The following is a 19,020-nucleotide window of genomic DNA, read 5'->3' on the forward strand; positions in this document are numbered from 1 at the left end:
ACTATTTCTTATCACAATTTGTAAACAAAATTCTGTTCATTTATGAAAAAAAAAATAATTTGCATCATTTTTCTAACAAAATTTCCAAAATTAATTTATTTATAAAACATTTTTTTTTTAATTTTTAAATATATTCAGAGAAAAAATCCCTATAAGTTCTATTTATTAATTACGATTTTTAACTAGATTATTTAGAAATTTTGTTAGAAAATTTGCATAATTTCTATTTTTTATTATATTTATTATAATTTTTTAACGAAATTTCAAGTATTGTTAGAAAAAAAATTTTTTGAAAATTACCGTTATTAGAAAAAGAAATTTTTAAAAAATGACCTTTCTTAATAAAGAGAAAAGTAAAAAATCACCTTCATTAGAAAAAAGTTTTTTAGAAATTCACAATTTTAGAAAAACAATTTTTAGAAAAACTGTACACCAACCAAAAATGAAAGTGAAAATTAAGGGGAAAATAAAAATCTATCAAAGTGAAGGTGGAAATGAAAGTCAAAATAGAAACGAAATTACAAAAACGACTTGAAAGTGAATTATTTTCTAAAAAAAAAGGTGAAAAGAAAAAAAAAGAAAAAAATTACTTTAAAATAAATTATATGCAAAAAGAGTAATTTGTTTTTTGTTAAAATTTAAATTCATTTTTTTTCTTTCTTCGTAAGTGGAAATTAAAAAGTTTTCAAAATTTATTCATAGGGCTAACAATTTTTTATCAATAATAATGAAAAACGAAAAAGAAATTTCGTTCTTTCAATCGTTTCAAAATTTTTTGACTCGATGTGGACGTCTCAATAAATTACAGTATTAATTTTGATAAATATTTAAATTACAAGGGCTCGAATGTCATTTTATTTTTTCTTTGACATTCATTTTGACTTTGACAGATTTTTATTTTCGACACATTTTTAGATTCACTTTCATTTTTACTATGATACATTTTTATTTTTGTTTTTATTTTCACTTTGATAGAATTTTATTTTCAATTTCAATTTCACTTCAGTAGATTCTTACTTTTAGTTTCACTTTCACTTCAATAGATTTTTATTTTCATTTTCATTTTCACTCTTATTATATCTTTGAAATATTTTTATTTTCCCTTTTATTTTCACTTTGACAGATTTTTATTTTCGACACATTTTTAGATTCACTTTCATTTTCACTTTGATAGAATTTTATTTTCATTTTCAATTTTACTTTGATAGAATTTTATTTTCAATTTCAATTTTACTTCGATAGATTTTTATTTTCAGTTTCACTATCACTTCGATAGAATTTTATTTTCAATTTCATTTTCACTTTGATATTTTTCCTTTTATTTTATCTTTGAAATATTTTTAGTTTCCCTTTCATTTTCACTTTGACAGATTTTTATTTTCGACACATTTTTAGATTCACTTTCATTTTTACTATGATAAATTTTTATTTTCATTTTCACTTTGATAGAATTTTATTTTCAATTTCAATTTCACTGCAATAGATTTTTATTTTCAGTTTCACTATCACTTCGATAGAATTTTATTTTCAATTTCATTTTCACTTTGATATTTTTCCTTTTATTTTATCTTTGAAATATTTTTAGTTTCCCTTTCATTTTGACTTTGACAGATTTTTATTTTCGACACATTTTTAGATTCACTTTCATTTTTACTATGATAAATTTTTATTTTCATTTTCACTTTGATAGAATTTTATTTTCAATTTCAATTTCACTGCAATAGATTATTATTTTTAGTTTCACTTTCACTTCAATAGATTTTTATTTTTAATTTCATTTTCACTTTGATATATATTTTTTTTATTTTTAAACTTTGAAATATTTTTAATTTTTCCTTTAATTTACACTTAAATAGATTTTTGCTTTTATTTTTACTTTGATATCACTTTATTTTTCATTTCATTTTCACTTTGATGGAATTTTATTTTAATATTTCTTTTCTCTTTGATGTTTTTCTTTTTCTTTTTACTTTGACACTTTTTTATTTTTAATTTCAATCGAAGTAAAAGTTAAAGTGAAAATAAAAAGAATAATTAATCAAGTTGAAAGTAAAAATAAAAGTGAAAGTCTAAATAAAAATCTACTAAAATGCCAATGGAAGTAAAAATCGATCAAAGAGAAAATGAAACAAAAAATAAGAATCTATCAAAGTAAAAATGAATGGTAGAATAAAAATCCGTCAAAGTGAAAACAAAAGTGAAAAAATTTATGAAAATGAAAGCGAAAGTGGTAATAAAAGTTGAAGTAAACCATAGATTCAATTTCATATCCTCAGAAAGATAATGAAAGGAAAATTCATAATTGACTTCCAGGAAAAGTAATTATTATTAATATTATTAATTTTAAAAAACTTTTTTTTGTTAAAAGAACTATTTATCTGGAAAATGATACATCAACAGCCGAAATTTCGTTTTTTTTTTTATCATAATGTTTATAAATTTTTTTTTTCTAAACTCAAACGACAAACTGGTACCCGTATCATTCTGATATAATACGAAAGATATTTGAATTGAAATATCTCAAGTTCCGTTCCGATTGCGTAACTTTAGTAATTTGATAAATTTCGACATTATATCAACTATAAGTTTCAGTATCTATTCGCATTTTCATATGCCAATTATCGAGTTTCTAAAGTTAGTCAGCAACTTTAGCTACTTTTGATTTATTGCCATAAATTGAATGAAATTCTATTTTTATTTAACGAAATATAAGTTTCCGGCTGTGAAAGAAATTCATCGACGTTTTAAAGTAAATTTTCCCTCGCAATAAATGAGAAATAAGAGCGAGATAATAAACGAAATTCTCCTCTATTCCATTGATGATTGTTTTTTATTTTTATTTGTTAATATTGACAAAATATGGTTCAATGATCCGTCAATATTTGTTTCACGACTTATATATATAAGAAACACACACGGAATTCGAAATAAGTATATAATAAGAAATATTATAAAGGGGAATCTTTCATTTCTCCAATTGATGGCTACCATTATATTACGTTTATTCTTCTCTAAAATCTATACATAGACGTAGACTCGATTTCAAGAAGATACGTCGTCCTTTCTGAGAAATTCTCAATTGTTCGAGTGAGAGAGAGTGAGAGAGAGAGAGAGAGAGAGAAATGCACGTTGCGGAACTATTGTTTTATCTGTTATTAAATTTAAAAACTCTTCCAGTGAAAAGTATGTTTTCTGCCTTTTAAAAACTATATATGGCTTTAAAAAAAAAGACTTTAGAAAAAAAGAATAAAAAAAAAGCTTCCTGTTATAAACTGAATTTTTTATATAACTTTCTTGTTTTTCTTTTTGCAAAATTCAAGAAAAAGCATTCAATTTATTTTTATAAGAAAAGTTGTTTATTCTGAAAAGATAAACAAAATAAGTGCTTTGAGTAAAAAAATTTCATTATACGTTGAATTTTTGTGAATTAAGAATATAAACCAAGAAAATTTTTTTTGTTCATTTATGGAAATTATTTGCTGAGCGACTTGTTTTTTTTGTTTGCTGAAAATTAATTTTTCTGTTTCAAAAATCCCAAAAAAAATTTCTAGATTAAAAAACATTTCCATCGTTTAAAAAAAATTTCTTTTCATTTCAAGAAAATTTCCTAGATTGAAAAAAATTTTTTGGTTCAAAAACAATTTATTAGTGTCAAGGAAAAAATGCTTCATTTAAAGGACAATTTATTTTGTATTCAAAAAAAAATTTGTTCTTTGAAGCAAACAAATCTTTTCTGAATCAAAAAATCTCTATTTGATTACAAGAAAAATTTATTTTTAATGACTCAAAACGAGTCTAAGAAATTTTTTCTAGTTGAGAAAATCTTTTTCCTGAAAAAATTTTGTTTAGGATTTAAAGAAATTTGCTTTGCTTCTTATCTTTTTGATTAAAATTAATTTTACTTCGTTTAAAGAAATTTTTTTTACTTCAAGACAATTTCCTTGGTTCAAAAAAATTTCTTTGAATAAAAAACAATTTATTTGTATCATGAAGTTTTTCCTTTTTAAAAAAAGAATTATTTTTTTTACTCGATAATAAAATTCTTTTGATTACTAAGAACAAATTTTTTGGATTCAAAGAAAATTTGTTTACAGCAAATAAATTTTCCTTGAATAAAAAAAAAAACCTCTTTTTGTTTGAACGAAAAATTTATTTTGAATGAACAAAAAGAGTCTAAGAAACTAATTTCTTTGAAATGACAAATGTGTGTATACCCAGAAAAAAATTTTTCTTGATTTAAAGAAATTATTTGCTTTACAAACTTGTTTTTTGGTTGAAAATTAATTTTTCTTCGAATGAAAGAAAATTTCTTTGATTTAAGAAAAATTTAATTGACTCAAAAAATTTATTTTATTCAACAAACAATTTGACTCAAAAATAATTTATCTATTTAAAAGAAATTTTCTTTTCTAAATTAAAAAATTATTTCTTTAACCCTATAATAATGATAAAATTTCATTGATTACAAGAAAAAATTTCTTAGATTTAATGAAAATTTGTTGAAATCAAATAAATAAATTTTTCTTGAATCATAAAACCTCTTTTTGTTTGAACGAAAAATTTATTTTGAATGAAACAAAACGAGTCGAAGAAACTGATTTCTTTAAATTGTCAAAATCTTTTTTCTAAGTGTACATCCAGGAAAAAATTTTTTTTGTAGAATCAAGAAATCTCTTTTTGATTAAAAGAAAATTTTATTTTCAAAAAACATGAAAATAAAATTTGCTTTGCGACTTGTTTTTTTGATTGAAAATTAATTTTTCTTTGACTCAAAAGAAGTTTTCTTGATTCAACAAAAATTTCTTTCATATAAAAAAAATTTCATTGATTCAATCAAAGTTTCTTTGATTTACAGAAAATTTGTTAAAATAAAAAAAATTCGATTTTTGATTGAAAATTAATTATTCTTTGACTCAAAAGAAGTTTTCTTGATTCAACAAAAATATCTTTTATTTAAAGAACATTTCCTTGATTCAATCAAAGTTTCTTTGATTTAAAGAAAATTTGTTTAAATCAAAAAAATTTTCGAATTATTTTAATCAAAAAACTTCTTTTAGTTCAAAAAAAAAATTATTTTGGTGGAAAACAAATCGAGTCAAAGAAACTGATTTTTTTAAATTGACAAAAACTTTTTTTCTGGGTGTAAAATAAATATTATTGTAAATATAGAATATTAGTTATGATAAACGTATATGTAAATCTTGAGTAAATAAAGCAATTTGAAATTACCCTAAATCTATGAGAATTTAACGTATTTAATGTGCACCTGATCTCTGTATTATGTGAGTAAATTCCCAGATTACTTCCACGTTCCCCTCACGTTCTGCCACCAAATCCATTTGTCAGATTCAATCTTTCGTATATATTATTATTATTATTATTATTATATATAAATATTTCTGTCAATCACGTTAATCAAAATGCAAAAGTGGAATTTATACGAAATCCTCAAGACTGGAAAGTCATTTTTGGAAATTAAATTTACAAAATATAAAATGAAAAAAAAATTTACAAAATATTAAGCATAAAATAAAAGTGAAAAATATTAAATAGAAAATATATAATATAAAATAGAATTTACAAAATAAAAAAATAGTAAAAATAAAATATTGAATTAACAATTAAATTGAGTATTAAATAATTAAGTAAATATTAATTACAAGTTATTAGGAATAATTATAAAATACTAAATGCGTAAAATATAAGTTAAAAAATAAAAAAATAGTAAAAAGAACATATTGATTTAACGACAATTAAAATAAATTCTGTTAAAATAATATTAACTTAATATTAAAATATATTAAAATAAATTATATTTCTTAACAAAAAGAAGTTTTTTGATTAAAATTAAACGAACATTTTTTTGATTTAAACAAATTTTTTTTAAATCAAAGAAACTTTGATTGAATCAAGGAAATTTTTTTAAATAACAGAAATTTTTGTAGAATCAAGAAAACTTCTTTTGAGTAAAAAAAAATTAATTTTTAATCAAAAATTGAAATTTTTTCGATTTAAACAAATTTTCATAAAATCAAAGAAACTTTGATTGAATCAAGGAAATTTTCTTTAAATGAAAGAAATATTTGTTAAATCAAAGATACTTCTTTTGAATCAAAGAAAAATTATAAATAATGAAGTAAATATTAATTACAAGTTATTAGCAAAAATTAATGTAAAATAAGTGTAAAATATAATTTAAAAAAATATATATATTTTTAAATGTAAAATATAATTTAAAAAAATAAAAAAATAGTAAAAAAAGTATTGAATTAACGTAATTAAAATCGATATTGAATAATTGAGTAAATAATAAAAAATATTAAATATAAAATAGAATTTACAAAATAACAAAAGAAAAGAGGAAAAAAGAAAGAAAATATTAAATCAACCTCAATGTAATTAAGCATTAAATAATGAAGTAAATAATAAATTACACTTTCCGACAGAGTATATAAATGATTCGAATAATTTTGTTGATTATGGTGTTTTTAGACGAGCTGCGGAGGTGTAGTTGATATATTTATTTGTTAAGGATTTTCCAATTAGGCTTATAGCATCAAGTGGGTGTCACTCGCCTACGCAGAATGCAGAATTACTAGTCCTAGATTTATGTGTCTGAAAATATCTCCACCTTTTAAGCGTTAACGATAATTTACTTATAAGGAATTAATTGATTTTAAGATTTATTTTTCTATACGGATTATTTGAGAATTATCTTTTCCAATTCACATTTACATTCACATTGTTTTATACATACATTCACGCTTTCTTTTCTTTCTTTTCTTTCTTTCATTCTTAATGAATTTTTATTTTTCCTTTCAATTTTAACTTATATAGATTTTTATTTTCACTTTCATTTTCACTTTTATAAATATTTTTTATTTTTCTAAATAATAAAAAATAATAAATAAAAATAGAATAAAATAATCCGTCAAAGGGAAAATGGGAATAAAAATGAAATTACGTAGGAGAATTTATTTTATAAGGGAAAATGAAAGTGAAAATAAAATTATGTGAGAAAAAAAGTGAGAATGAAAGTGAAAACGAATGTAAAAATAGAAAATAAAAATAAAATTCAAAAGTAAAATTGTAAATTGTATAAATTGAAAATGAAAGTGAAAAATTAACAAAGTCTCTGTTTCCTTGGATGTAAATCATTAATTCAGCGAATTCGAATAAAATATTCTCGTTCATCAATTTTTCATCCCTCGCTTTTTACAATATTAAAATAGTGACATTTCCATCTTTTTTAAATAATAAAATTCCACGACCGTTTTTAAAAGTAGGAAATTTCCCCCGAATAACTAAATTAGAGAATTTAATAAAGAAAGTTGAGAATTAGTTATCTGGTTCCTTGAAAAAGGTGAAATTGCTGTATTGGCAGGGAGATGTAATAAAGAAGAGTAAAAAAGAAAAAGAAAAAAAAAGAAAGAAAGATGTATACTCTCAAGAGTAGGTAAGGAAATTTTACGTCAGACGTTTCTGTACTCAGTCATGCCGCACCTGGTATTTTCCACTTGAGAGCACAGCTGTGCTCTCAAGGTGCTTTCAGCTATACGAGAAAACTCTCTGTCTGATCCAGATTGTCCTTTACCTACTATGCCGAAAATTTTCATAGTGTTACCTTTCTTCGTCACCAATTTAATAATATTCCACTTGAAAATTTTCACCTTTTACGTATTTTTTGCAATTTTTTTTCCAAAATAACAAAAATAACTATTTTTCACTGAAGGAAAACAAAATTATTCGAGTCAAAAAAAAAACTTGGATATATTTCAAAATATTTTTTTAAAATAAAAGTGACTTTAAAATTTGAATTGACTTTTATTTTCACTTTTATTTTCAATTTCACTTTGACAGATAATTTTTCTTTCATTTTCACTTTGGTAGATTTTTATTCTCACTTTGACTGATTTTTTTTTTCACTTTCTATCAAAGTTAAGGGGAAAATAAAAATTTTTCAAAAGTTGAAATTAAAGGTAAAGTACAAGTGAAAAGAAAAATAAACTATGAAAGTGAATTTGTGAAAGTTAAAGTAAAGAAGAAATTAATTTTTTTAAAGTAAAAATGAAGAGGAGAATAAAAATTTGTCGAAGTGGAAATTAAAAATTTTTCAAAGTGAAAATGAAGAGGAAAATAAAAATTTGTCGAAGTGAAAATAAAGAAGAAAATAATTTTTCAAAGTGAAAATGAAAGAGGAAAATAAAAATTTGTCGAAGTGAAAATAAAGAAGAAAATAATTTTTCAAAGTGAAAATGAAGAGGAAAATAAAAATTTGTCGAAGAGAAAATAAAGAAAAAAATAATTTTTCAAAGTGAAAATGAAAGAGGAAAATAAAATTTTCCCAAGTGTAAATGAAGTGGAAAATAAAAATTCGTCAAAGTGAAAATGAAGGATAAAATAAAAATCTCAAAAAGTAAAAGTAAAAGTAAAAATCTGTTGCTGTAAAAGTAAAAAAGACAATAATATATAATTGATCTCCTGATAATAAAAATCTACTAATTAGATAGTAAAAATTTATCAACTGATAGTTAATATCTAACAATTAAATTGAAGAAAATTGAACTACTTTGTATTAATAAGACTTTACTAATTGCATTACCCTTCCAAAATTTAATTACTTTCTCAAATCTTTAATGAAACTTCTTCTCTGAATTGATTATATTTTTTACGATTTTTTTACCAGATTTTCGAGAATTCAATTATTTTAATATAAAAATCGATTTTTTATAATAATTTGTAACTGTAACGCCTTATAATTTCTTTCGAAAGACATTAAGGTGAATTATTCAAAATATATAAACAAAATTATTGAAAAAAAATAAAATTTAAAATATATAGATATTTTAAATAAAATAAAAATATTCTTAAAATTGGTTTTTCAAAAACAAATTTAAACTATTTTTGCATAATAATAATTGATTTTTTAATTACTTATAAAGGAAAAATTCCCAAATAATAAATTTATTTGACAGTAATTGAATTTTTTTAAGAATATTTTTTGGAAAAGAGTTTTAAAAATAATAAAATTTTTGAAGAATTTTAATTTAAAATTTTGAAAATAATTGTTTTCTTTCAAATTTTAATAATGATTGTAAAGGAGAAGATTTTTTAAAAAATTTTACCGTAATTATTTTTTTAGATATTTTAAATTTTCAGAAATGTGTAATATTGTAATTTGTAAATAATGAAAGTAATCGAATTTTAATGAAATTATAATAAAAGAACTCTGGGAATTATTTTTTTGAAATAATTTCTTAATATATTTCTTTTAAAACTAATTTTCATTTTGAATTTTTATTATATAATTTTTGAAAATCCAATTATTTTTGAAAATGTGCAATTAAAATTATTCAAAATTTAAATTTCAAGAACTTTAATGAAATACTTGAAAAAAAAATGAATTATTTTCAATAAAATTTTACTAAATTTCAATTATTTTAAAACTTTTTAATTCTGTATTTCGATAATTTAATTATCTTCACGAAAAATTCATCAAAAAAATTTGAAATATTTGACTACAGTTATTTTTTACGCTTTAAAAATTTGAAGTTATTTGCATTTTATACTGATAATGTGGTATTTTGTTACAATATTTGGACGAAAAGTGGAAAAATACGCATTTTTTGAAAATAAATCGCAAAAAATCGCGTTTCTGAAAATAATGGAAAAAATTCAAAATATCCGATAAGAGGGATAAAAGGTAGTACATGAATATTTTGTGATTAAAAATTTTTGTGTTTAAAAATAAAAAGAGTCTTTTTACGTGAAATATCCAAATATTTTGAAAAATTTTAATTAAATTTTTTAAAAATGAATTTTTTCTTCAAAAATTTGAATAATTTTACAAAAATAATATTCTTTGAAAAATTTTTTAATGTCATCAGTTTTTATTGTAATTATTTTTTATTTGAATTTTTGCCTAATATCTCATTGAAAATATTGAAAATAATTATTTTCCAAAAAATTTATAATAGAAACATAATTAAAATAAGTATAAAATTAGTTCTTGAAAAAAATTTGAAAATAATTTTGGTAATAAAAGACATTTGATAGATTCAAGCAAACTTTCGTTGTTTCAACAAAAAAAAAAAATTTTTTCTGAGTATGTTCCATGATAAAGTAACAAAACCAGATAATATCACTTATTTCTCTGCGGCAAAATGTGAATATCCGATTTATATACATCATTTCTGTCGCAAAAGTGATATTAGGATTATAAAAATGTCAACAGAACCATCAGTAGGTGCAGTTAAATGCAAAATGCTATTTTACAGAGAGATATATATAAATTTTTTACCAATATATGATTGTTTGAGTATTGTCTGTTTTTCCATAAAATCGTTTGAAACCTCACAAATGTTTGATATTGATAAATAACAATAAACTTATTGAGGAAGCATCAAAATCACTTTTATTCACAAACCATATTTGCCATACGTATCAGAAATGTCAATTTTTATTCGATTACTTTGTGCAATTCAAAACTAGTCAAATTCTAAAAATAAATTTTCTGTCTCCCTCTTTTTTCCTTTCTCTCTCTCTCTCTCTCTCTCTCTCTCTCTCTCTCTCTCTCTCTCTCTCTCTTTATTCCTTATACTGGAATTGCTCTCTAAAATGTCATATTCTTATATTTCTTTTGTTAATTAGAGAGAAATGAATGAAAATCAAACGAAATGAAAACAAATACATTGTGTACTACCTAAATTAAAATTTTATTTCAACAAAATAACGATTTTAGTTCAATCAAATAATAATTTTATTTACACTAAATAAAAAGTTTATTTACAACAAGTAAAATTTTTATTTGAAACAAATAAATAATTCAGTAGACTCTGAGTCAAATATATTTTACTTTTTTTAAGGGTCAAAAAATGTAATTTCATTTCTGCTTTGACTTTCATTTTCACTTTCATTTTCACTTTGACAGATTTTTATTTTCATTTTCACTTAAATCTTAACTGATTTTTATAAATTTTTATAGAATTATACTTTTATAAATTTTTTATTTTTCCTTTTATTTTCACTTAAGTTTTGATAAATTTTTAGATGTACTTGCATTTTTAATTTTTTACTTTGATAAATTTTTATTTTCCCTTTCATTTTCACTTTGATATACTTTTATTTTCACTTTCATTTTCACTTTCATTTTCACTTCTATAAGAATATTTTACTTTCATTTACAATTTCACTTTCACTTTAATAGATTTTTATTTTCACTTTTAATAAAAGTGTTAGTTAAAGTGAAAATATCGAAATGAAACTGAAACTAAAAGTGAAAATGAAATTCGTAGCAAAATTGAATTTACATATAATCTCTAAAAGTGAAAAGGAGAATAAAATTTCCAACAGAAAAAATTATTTCCCAACAAATAATAGATTTCAAAAAATCAATAACTTATTTAAGTAATTAACTTGTTAATTAACAATTTTCAGATCTAATAAAAAAAAGGGGGGAAAAAAACCTCGAAAAGTCAACCGTGAAAAAGTGAAATTGCACTTCCTTCGGTAACTTGATATTTCTATAGATTATTCTTAACTTAGAGAGAAACTTTATTCTTAAAGAAAACTTGATAATGTTTTTTTTTTTATTATTTTTTTCCTCGAAGAAAAAAGGAACTTTTTCTTAAGACTTACTTTGATGAGGTAAGAAAAAGTTGAAAGTAGTGACTCTAGGGTGCAGCACACACACACACAGATCTTAGAAAGATCTAAGATGACGATGAGGGTATCACTCACTTAGTGGTTTAAAGTTCATTTTCAACTTTTCAGAAAGAATTTAGGACTGAAATAGAAACGCGCGTTTCTTTTTCCCGGGGAAAAAGTATAAAAATCACAAGTCTGTGCACGAATTCTCTCTTTCGATACGTGATCTTTTGGAGGTAGTTTTTTTCACTCAATCATTCATAGATTGTTTTCAAAAGCGCGCACGCTTGAATCTAATTCTTCCAGGTCCAGAAGCATTTTTTTTTTATTTTTTATGCATAATTGAATTTTTTTTTTTTTTTTTTGAAAAATATAAGTGCCATTTAAATAAAATTCTACTAAATCAATTTTCTTTTTTAAGAAAATAAATTGAGACACTTTCATTTTTTGCATTTTCATAGCGTGTCATGCATGAATAGCATAACAATTGTATTCAAGTGGACTTTATGAATGAATGTGCTTCCATCCGGGGAGAGATTTTCGCTATTGTATGCTGCTTGACAACTACAATTTATGAGTGCATGTAATACTCGGATATTTGAACAAGGTGTTGATCTTGGGATTTACTTTCATAGGATTAAAGTTCTTCATGGGAGAAAATACCTCGATTATTAATTTATAGAAATAATTTTATTTTCCATTTAGGAATTTTTTTTTTATTCTACATACAGGAGATACCCAGCTGAAAAAGTTCTATAGAATTTCACTAAAATCATTCTATAGAATCATTCTATATGAATTCTAATGAATATTCTGTAGAATTTTACTAGAACTATTCTATACAATTTTCACATGAATTCTACTAAATTTTAGTGATTTTTAATTAGAAAGAATATAAATTCGGTGAAATAATTTTTTTAACATTATATTATTAATATGGTTACTTCAGGGCTCGAACTAGATCCGTAATTTCATTAAAAAAGGACAAAAAGTTCGTAAATTGTACGATATAATTTGGAAAATTTTACAGAAATTACAAATAATTGCGAAATTTAATTATTTTCAAAAGTTATAAAATTCTTAGCAGAAATTCAATTATGTTCAAAAATTTTTTTAAATTCTCGTCAAAATTTCAATTATCCTTAAAAATAATATAATTCTCGTAAAAATTCAATTATTTTCAAAAAATTTCTACATTTAATAATTTTCAATATCTCTTATTTTCATAAAATAATAAAAATTTCACAGAAATTCAATTATTTACAAATTTTTTATAAATTTCTTCGCAATATAATTCAATTATTTTTTATATTTAAATAATTGAATTCAAGTAGAATTTTATAATAAAAATTGATTTCAAAATGAATTTCATTTAAATAAAACAAATTAATTTGAAATTTCTCAAAAAAATTTCAATTATCCTTATAAATAATAAAATTCTTCTCGAAAATTATTTTAAAAAATTTTAATAAAATTCTTGGCAAGATTTCAATTATTTTCAAACCTTTTCCACAATTTAATAATTTTCATATCTATTATTTATATAAAATAATAAAAATTTCAGGAAAATTCAATTATTTACAAATTTTTTATAAATTTCTTCGCAATATAATTCAATTATTCTTTTTATTTAAATAATTGAATTCAAGTAGAATTTTATAAGAAAAATTGATTTAAAAATGAATTTCAGTTAAATAAAACAAATGAATTTGAAAATTCTCAAAAAATTTCAATTATCCTTATAAATAATAAAATTCTCGTAAAAATTCAATTCTTATCAAAAATTTTAATAAAACTCTTGGCAAAATTTCAATTATTTTCAAAAATTTTCCTCAATTTAATAATTTTCAATATCTATTATTTTCATAAAATAATAAAAATTTCACAGAAATTCAATTATTTACAAACTATTTATAAAGTTCTTCACAATAGAATTCAATTATTTATTGTCTTTAAATAATTGAATTCTAGTAGAATTTTATAATAAAAATTTATTTAAAAAATAATTTTAGTTAAATAAAACAAATAAATTTAAAAATTCTCAAAAAATTATTAAAAATAATGGATTTATAGAAAAATTTTAGTTAACACTAAAAAACATTTAATACGGAGAAGTTACAAATTATTGCAGAAATTCAATTGTTTTCAAGAGTAATAAAATTCTTCGCAGAAATCTAATTATGTTCAAAAATAGTCAAATTCTTCTTAGGAATTCAATTATTTTCAGAAATAATAAAACTCAATGCCGAATTTCAATTATTTTTCATACAATTTTAATCGAATTTCTTGGAAAATGTAATTTTTATTAAAATTCATTAAAAGAATTCAATTATTTAAAAATTTATTCATAAAATTCATTAGGAGAATTGGAATTTTAAGAATCGTTTAACTATTCAATAAATTATTTATTTTTTATATTTAAATAATTCAATTCTTGTAAAATTTTCTAAAAAAATTTTATTTAAAAATGAATTAAAAAAATGAATTAAGAATTGAATTTTAAAAAGGTTTCAGATTAAAATCTTTGAAAATTTGAATTTTTCATATTTTTAACTAACAATTCTGTGGAATTAATTTTTTTTTAAAACTTTAATTGCGGATTTATTTTAAAATTATTTAAAGTTTTTATTTTCTAGTATATATTTAATTGACGAATTTACGAGTAATTGTAATTTTATAAAATTGAATTGTAAACAAATGAATTTGAAAATTCTTAAAGAACTTTTTAAAAAATTATTTTAAAAACTGGATTGATAGAAGATGTTTAGTTAAAAACACGAAAAAAAATTCAATTTTGTAAAAGGTACGAATTATTGCAAAAATTCAATTATTTTCAAAAGTAATAATATTTTTCGCAAAAATTAAATATTGTTCAAAAGTAATAAAATTCTTCTTAGGGTTTCAATTATTTTCAAAAATAATAAAAATCATTGCAGAATTTCAATTATTTTTAATACAATTTTAATCGAATTTCTCGAAAATTGTAATTATTCTTAAAAATTTTATTAAAATTCGTTGATAGAATTCAATTATTGGAAAATTTATTGATAACGATTCTTTATGGGAATTGAATTTTAAGAAACATTCAATTATTCAATAAATTATTTATTTGCATTTTATTTGTATTTAAATAATTGAATTCTCGTTGAATTTTCTAATGAAAATTGATTTAAAAATTATTTTAATTTAAATTAAATTATCAGTTAAAAATTAAAATTTTATATTATATTTCAATATTAAAAGCAATATAGCGTGAATTTTTTAAAAATAATTGAATTTTTTAATATTATTAGACGTTTTTATTTTCTAATATATATTTAATTGAATAACTTACGAATAATTGAAATTTATAAAATTGAATATTAAAGAAACAATTTAGTGAAAAATTCTTAAAAATAATAATTGAATTGAAATGATGAAAATAATTTTGAAGAAGTACAATATTCTTAATTTAATTTTCACTTTAATTATAATTAAAAAAAAAATTAAATTAAATTAATTATTAATTAAATTAAATTATAAAAATTATAATTTTTATATCGAATATAAAAATTGAAATTAGTGTCACTTTTATCTCTAAAAATCCCAAATAGGGAATAATTTTCGACGCTAAATTCAATGATACAAATAATAACCAAAATTAGTATTTTTTCGCACAAAAAATGTTTTTTTCTAAATTTTTTAATCAATGAATTGTAAATTTTTTCTTTTTAAACGTAAGTAGAAAAAATAATATAAAATTGCATAACTCACCTTTTTCATAAAAGACATAACGTTGGTGGGCAACATTCTGTCGAATCTTATGTTGCACGTGCTGATTTGAAGAGAATTCTACGACTACAATCCTGATAAAATTCATAAAAGTAAAAGAAAAAAGAAAAATTGCCAATGCAGTGGTTTTTTTCAGAATGGCTGCCTGCGTCGTTTTATCGCGGACCACTGTATTCTACTTCACGTCTCTGACATTCGTGATAGATTCGCGAAAAATGCGAGCCACCCGGCTCCCCAATTCGCAACAAGAGCATGCCTCTTCCAGTCAATTTTCCACTTTTCCAGTCAATTCCTTTTCCGTTTAATTACACTGTTTCCAATTGTTCTTTAATCTGAAACAGAAAATTTACTAAATTACAAACACTGCAGAAAAACAAATGTATTCTCAAAAAAAAAAATTAAAGTACAAAATTTTATTGTTGTACTAACTAAAATGTACTTTTAGTTACTTTTTTAATTATTTTTTTTTATGTTCAATACAAATTTTTTAATTTTGCTCTGCTTTCTAAATCTAAATTAATGAAAAGTCGACAACTAAATTACTAAATTGAGTTAAATTAAACTAAATGTTTTATTATTTATTTTGGACGTTTTTATTTATTTTCGATTTTTTGACTTTGGACATTTTTATTTTCGATTTTTTCTACTTTGGACTTTTTTTCTTAAATTTTTCGGTCTGCATTTTTTTAATTAGATTTTTTGTCCTGTAATTCTGCTATTAATGAAAATTCTTCTAATTTTAATTCAAATAAATGAAAATAAATGTAAATTTACTTAAAATGCGTAAAAAGTAAAAAATTGAGTTGAGAAATAATAACTAAAATTTAAAATTAATTTAAAATAACTAAATTTTTTTTTTAATTTCACAGAAAGAAAAATATTTTCTTACGTCGAGACCTACATGAAATTCAAATAATACCGAAGTGACATCACCATTTTCCCAAAGTAACAAAAAGCAATGAGGAAAATAAAAAATGAAATTATCGTGAATTAGATTTCATGAAATGGTTGTCATAAATTAAACTAAGTCATTAAAGTAACTTGTCATTAAAGTAAAAATCGTAAAACCTTTAATCGAGTTTACGCATAAACAAGTCTTTTGCCATCGCAGACACTTTTATCTTTTATTTCATTTGCCAACATAAAAACACACAGCGACTTTTAATACTATCCCTGTAAATTTGTATTGTGCCACAATGACAACTGTTTCTCCTTCTCTTTTTTTTTCTTGCTTTTAATTAAATGTAAATTTTCAGATAAACATTTACCTTAAAAATTTGATTCATAAATTTGGGTGGAAAAAAAAATTTCACCTTTTATTTTATGAGCTACAGAATAATTTGTATATATATATATATATGTTATACGGATACCCGGTAAATCGTGCAAGCTTGTGGTAGGCCACAGGGTGCGTTGGGCTTAATTCAATTTCACTCGACCACGCCCTGTTTCAATGTAACAAAGCTTTCCAGAGGCATTTACGTTGATTTTTTAATTTCACTACTCGAATGCCCGGCGAAACTCACAAAGTTCAATTTTCAATCCATAAATTAGTAATAAAAATCAACTGGCAATGTTAAACCTGTTAAAAAAGCTGATTAATGATCCCATTAAAGCAAAAAAAAAAATAAAATAAAGTGAACCACCGAAATGTGTCATCCATAAAATAGTAATTTCATTTTCCATTTAGAATTTTTTAATTAATGGATTTTTTTATATTTCAATTTATATTTCAATTATTGTCAATTAGCCTGTTAACCATATTCAGAAGAAGGAGAATCGATAATGATCACAGTTTTCCTGAAAGTAAATTAAAATATTTAAAAATACGGACCAACAAGAAAAATAAAACATTCTACTTAAAAGAATAAATTAAATTTTTTCATAACTATAAAACATGAAGATATCGATAACTCCGAGTCTTCGACTCGGAGCGATCGATTTCTTCATGTTTTATAATAGCTAAAAATGGAAAATTGATAAAATCATTATTTTATTTTTATATTATAAGAATATTGTACCTACTTCAAAATTATTTTCATCACTTCAATTCAATTATTATTTTTAAAAAATTTTTCACTAAAATTTTTCTTTAAATCAATTAATTTTCAAAAAAGTTCTTCGACAATTTTCAAAATCCATTTATTTACAATATTCAATTTTACAAATTTCAATTATCCGCAAATTCTTCAATTAAATATATATTAGAAAATAAAAAATTCAAATAATAATAAGAAATTGAATTATTTTTAAAAATTCACGCTATATTGCTTTTAATATTCAATTATAATCTAAAATTTTAACTGAAATTAATTTTTAAATCAATTTTTATTAGAAAATTCTACGAGAATTCAATTATTTAAATACAAATAAAATGCAAATAAATAATTTATTGAAATAATTGAATGTTTCTTAACATTCAATTCCTATAAAGAATCGTTATCAAATAAATTTTCAAATAATTGAATTCTATCAACGAATTTTAATAAAATTTTTAAGAATAATTACAATTTTCGAGAAATTCGATTAAAATTGTATTAAAAATAATTGAAATTCTGCAATGATTTTTATTATTTCTTAAAAATAATTAAAACCCTAAGAAGAATTTTATTACTTTTTAACAATATTTAATTTTTGCGAAAAATATTATTACTCTTGAAAATAACTGAATTTTTGCAATAATTCCTACCTTTTACAAAATTGATTTTTTTTTCGTGTTTTTAACTAAACATCTTCTATCAATTCAATTTTTAAAATAATTTTTTAAAAAGTTCTTTAAGAATTTTCAAATTCATTTGTTTACAATTCAATTTTACAAAATTTCAATTACTCGTAAATTCTTTTATTAAATATACACTAGAAAATTGAAAACTTTAAATAATTTCAAAAGAAATCCGCAATATTAAAGTTTATCAAAAAAAATTAATTCCTCAGAATTTTTAGTTAAAAATATGAAAAATTCAAATTTTCAAAGATTTTAATCTGAAATCTATTTAAAATTTAATTTTTTTCTAAAAATTTACGCTCTAATGCTTTTAAAATTCAAGAGTAATCTAAAATTTTAACTGAAATTCATTTTTAAATCAAATTTAAATGCTATAAGAATTGAATTATTTAAATACAAAAATAAATAATTTATTGAACAGTTGAATGATTCTTAAAATTCAAATTTTCATAAAGAATTTTATCAATAAATTTTTAAATAATTGAATTCTATCAACGAATTTTAATAAAATTTTTAAGAATAATTACAATTTTCGAGAAATTCGATTGAAGGCATTTGAACCTTGATGACGTTACACTTTGTGCAAAGTATGTGTGACGTCATCAAGGTTCAAATGCCCTTAAAACTGTATTAAAAATAATTGAAATTCTGAATTGAGTTTTATTATTTTTGAAAATAATTGAATTTCTAAGAAGAATTTGACTATTTTTGAACATAATTAAATTTCTGCGAAGAATTTTATTACTCATGAAAAAAATTTAATTTCTGCAATAATTTGTAACTTCTCCATAATATTAAATTTTTATTACTGTTAACTAAAATTTTCCTATAAATATACATTATTTTTAATAATTTTTTGAGAATTTTCAAATTCATTT

General features: G+C 21.2%; 1 protein-coding gene across 8 annotated transcripts in view; it reads right to left on the reverse strand.

Annotated features, from left to right (window-relative positions):
- LOC122511654 (regulating synaptic membrane exocytosis protein 2) overlaps positions 1-15,526 on the reverse strand; it is a 192,339-nt gene extending 176,813 nt beyond the window's left edge. For all 8 annotated transcript variants that reach the window (XR_006302543.1, XR_006302545.1, XR_006302544.1 and 5 more), the window contains exon 1: positions 15,400-15,526. Coding sequence is in view for 4 of the 8 variants with exons in the window: in XM_043627047.1 (XP_043482982.1) it covers positions 15,400-15,435 (36 nt within the window). In the remaining 4 variants the exon portion in view is untranslated. The remainder of the gene's footprint in view (positions 1-15,399) is intronic.
- Positions 15,527-19,020: the final 3,494 nt, after the last annotated feature.

This window comes from Leptopilina heterotoma, unplaced genomic scaffold (genome assembly GCF_015476425.1).
Source record: "Leptopilina heterotoma isolate Lh14 unplaced genomic scaffold, ASM1547642v1 Lhet_89, whole genome shotgun sequence".
In the NCBI taxonomy this organism is placed as follows: Eukaryota; Metazoa; Arthropoda; class Insecta; order Hymenoptera; family Figitidae; genus Leptopilina; species Leptopilina heterotoma.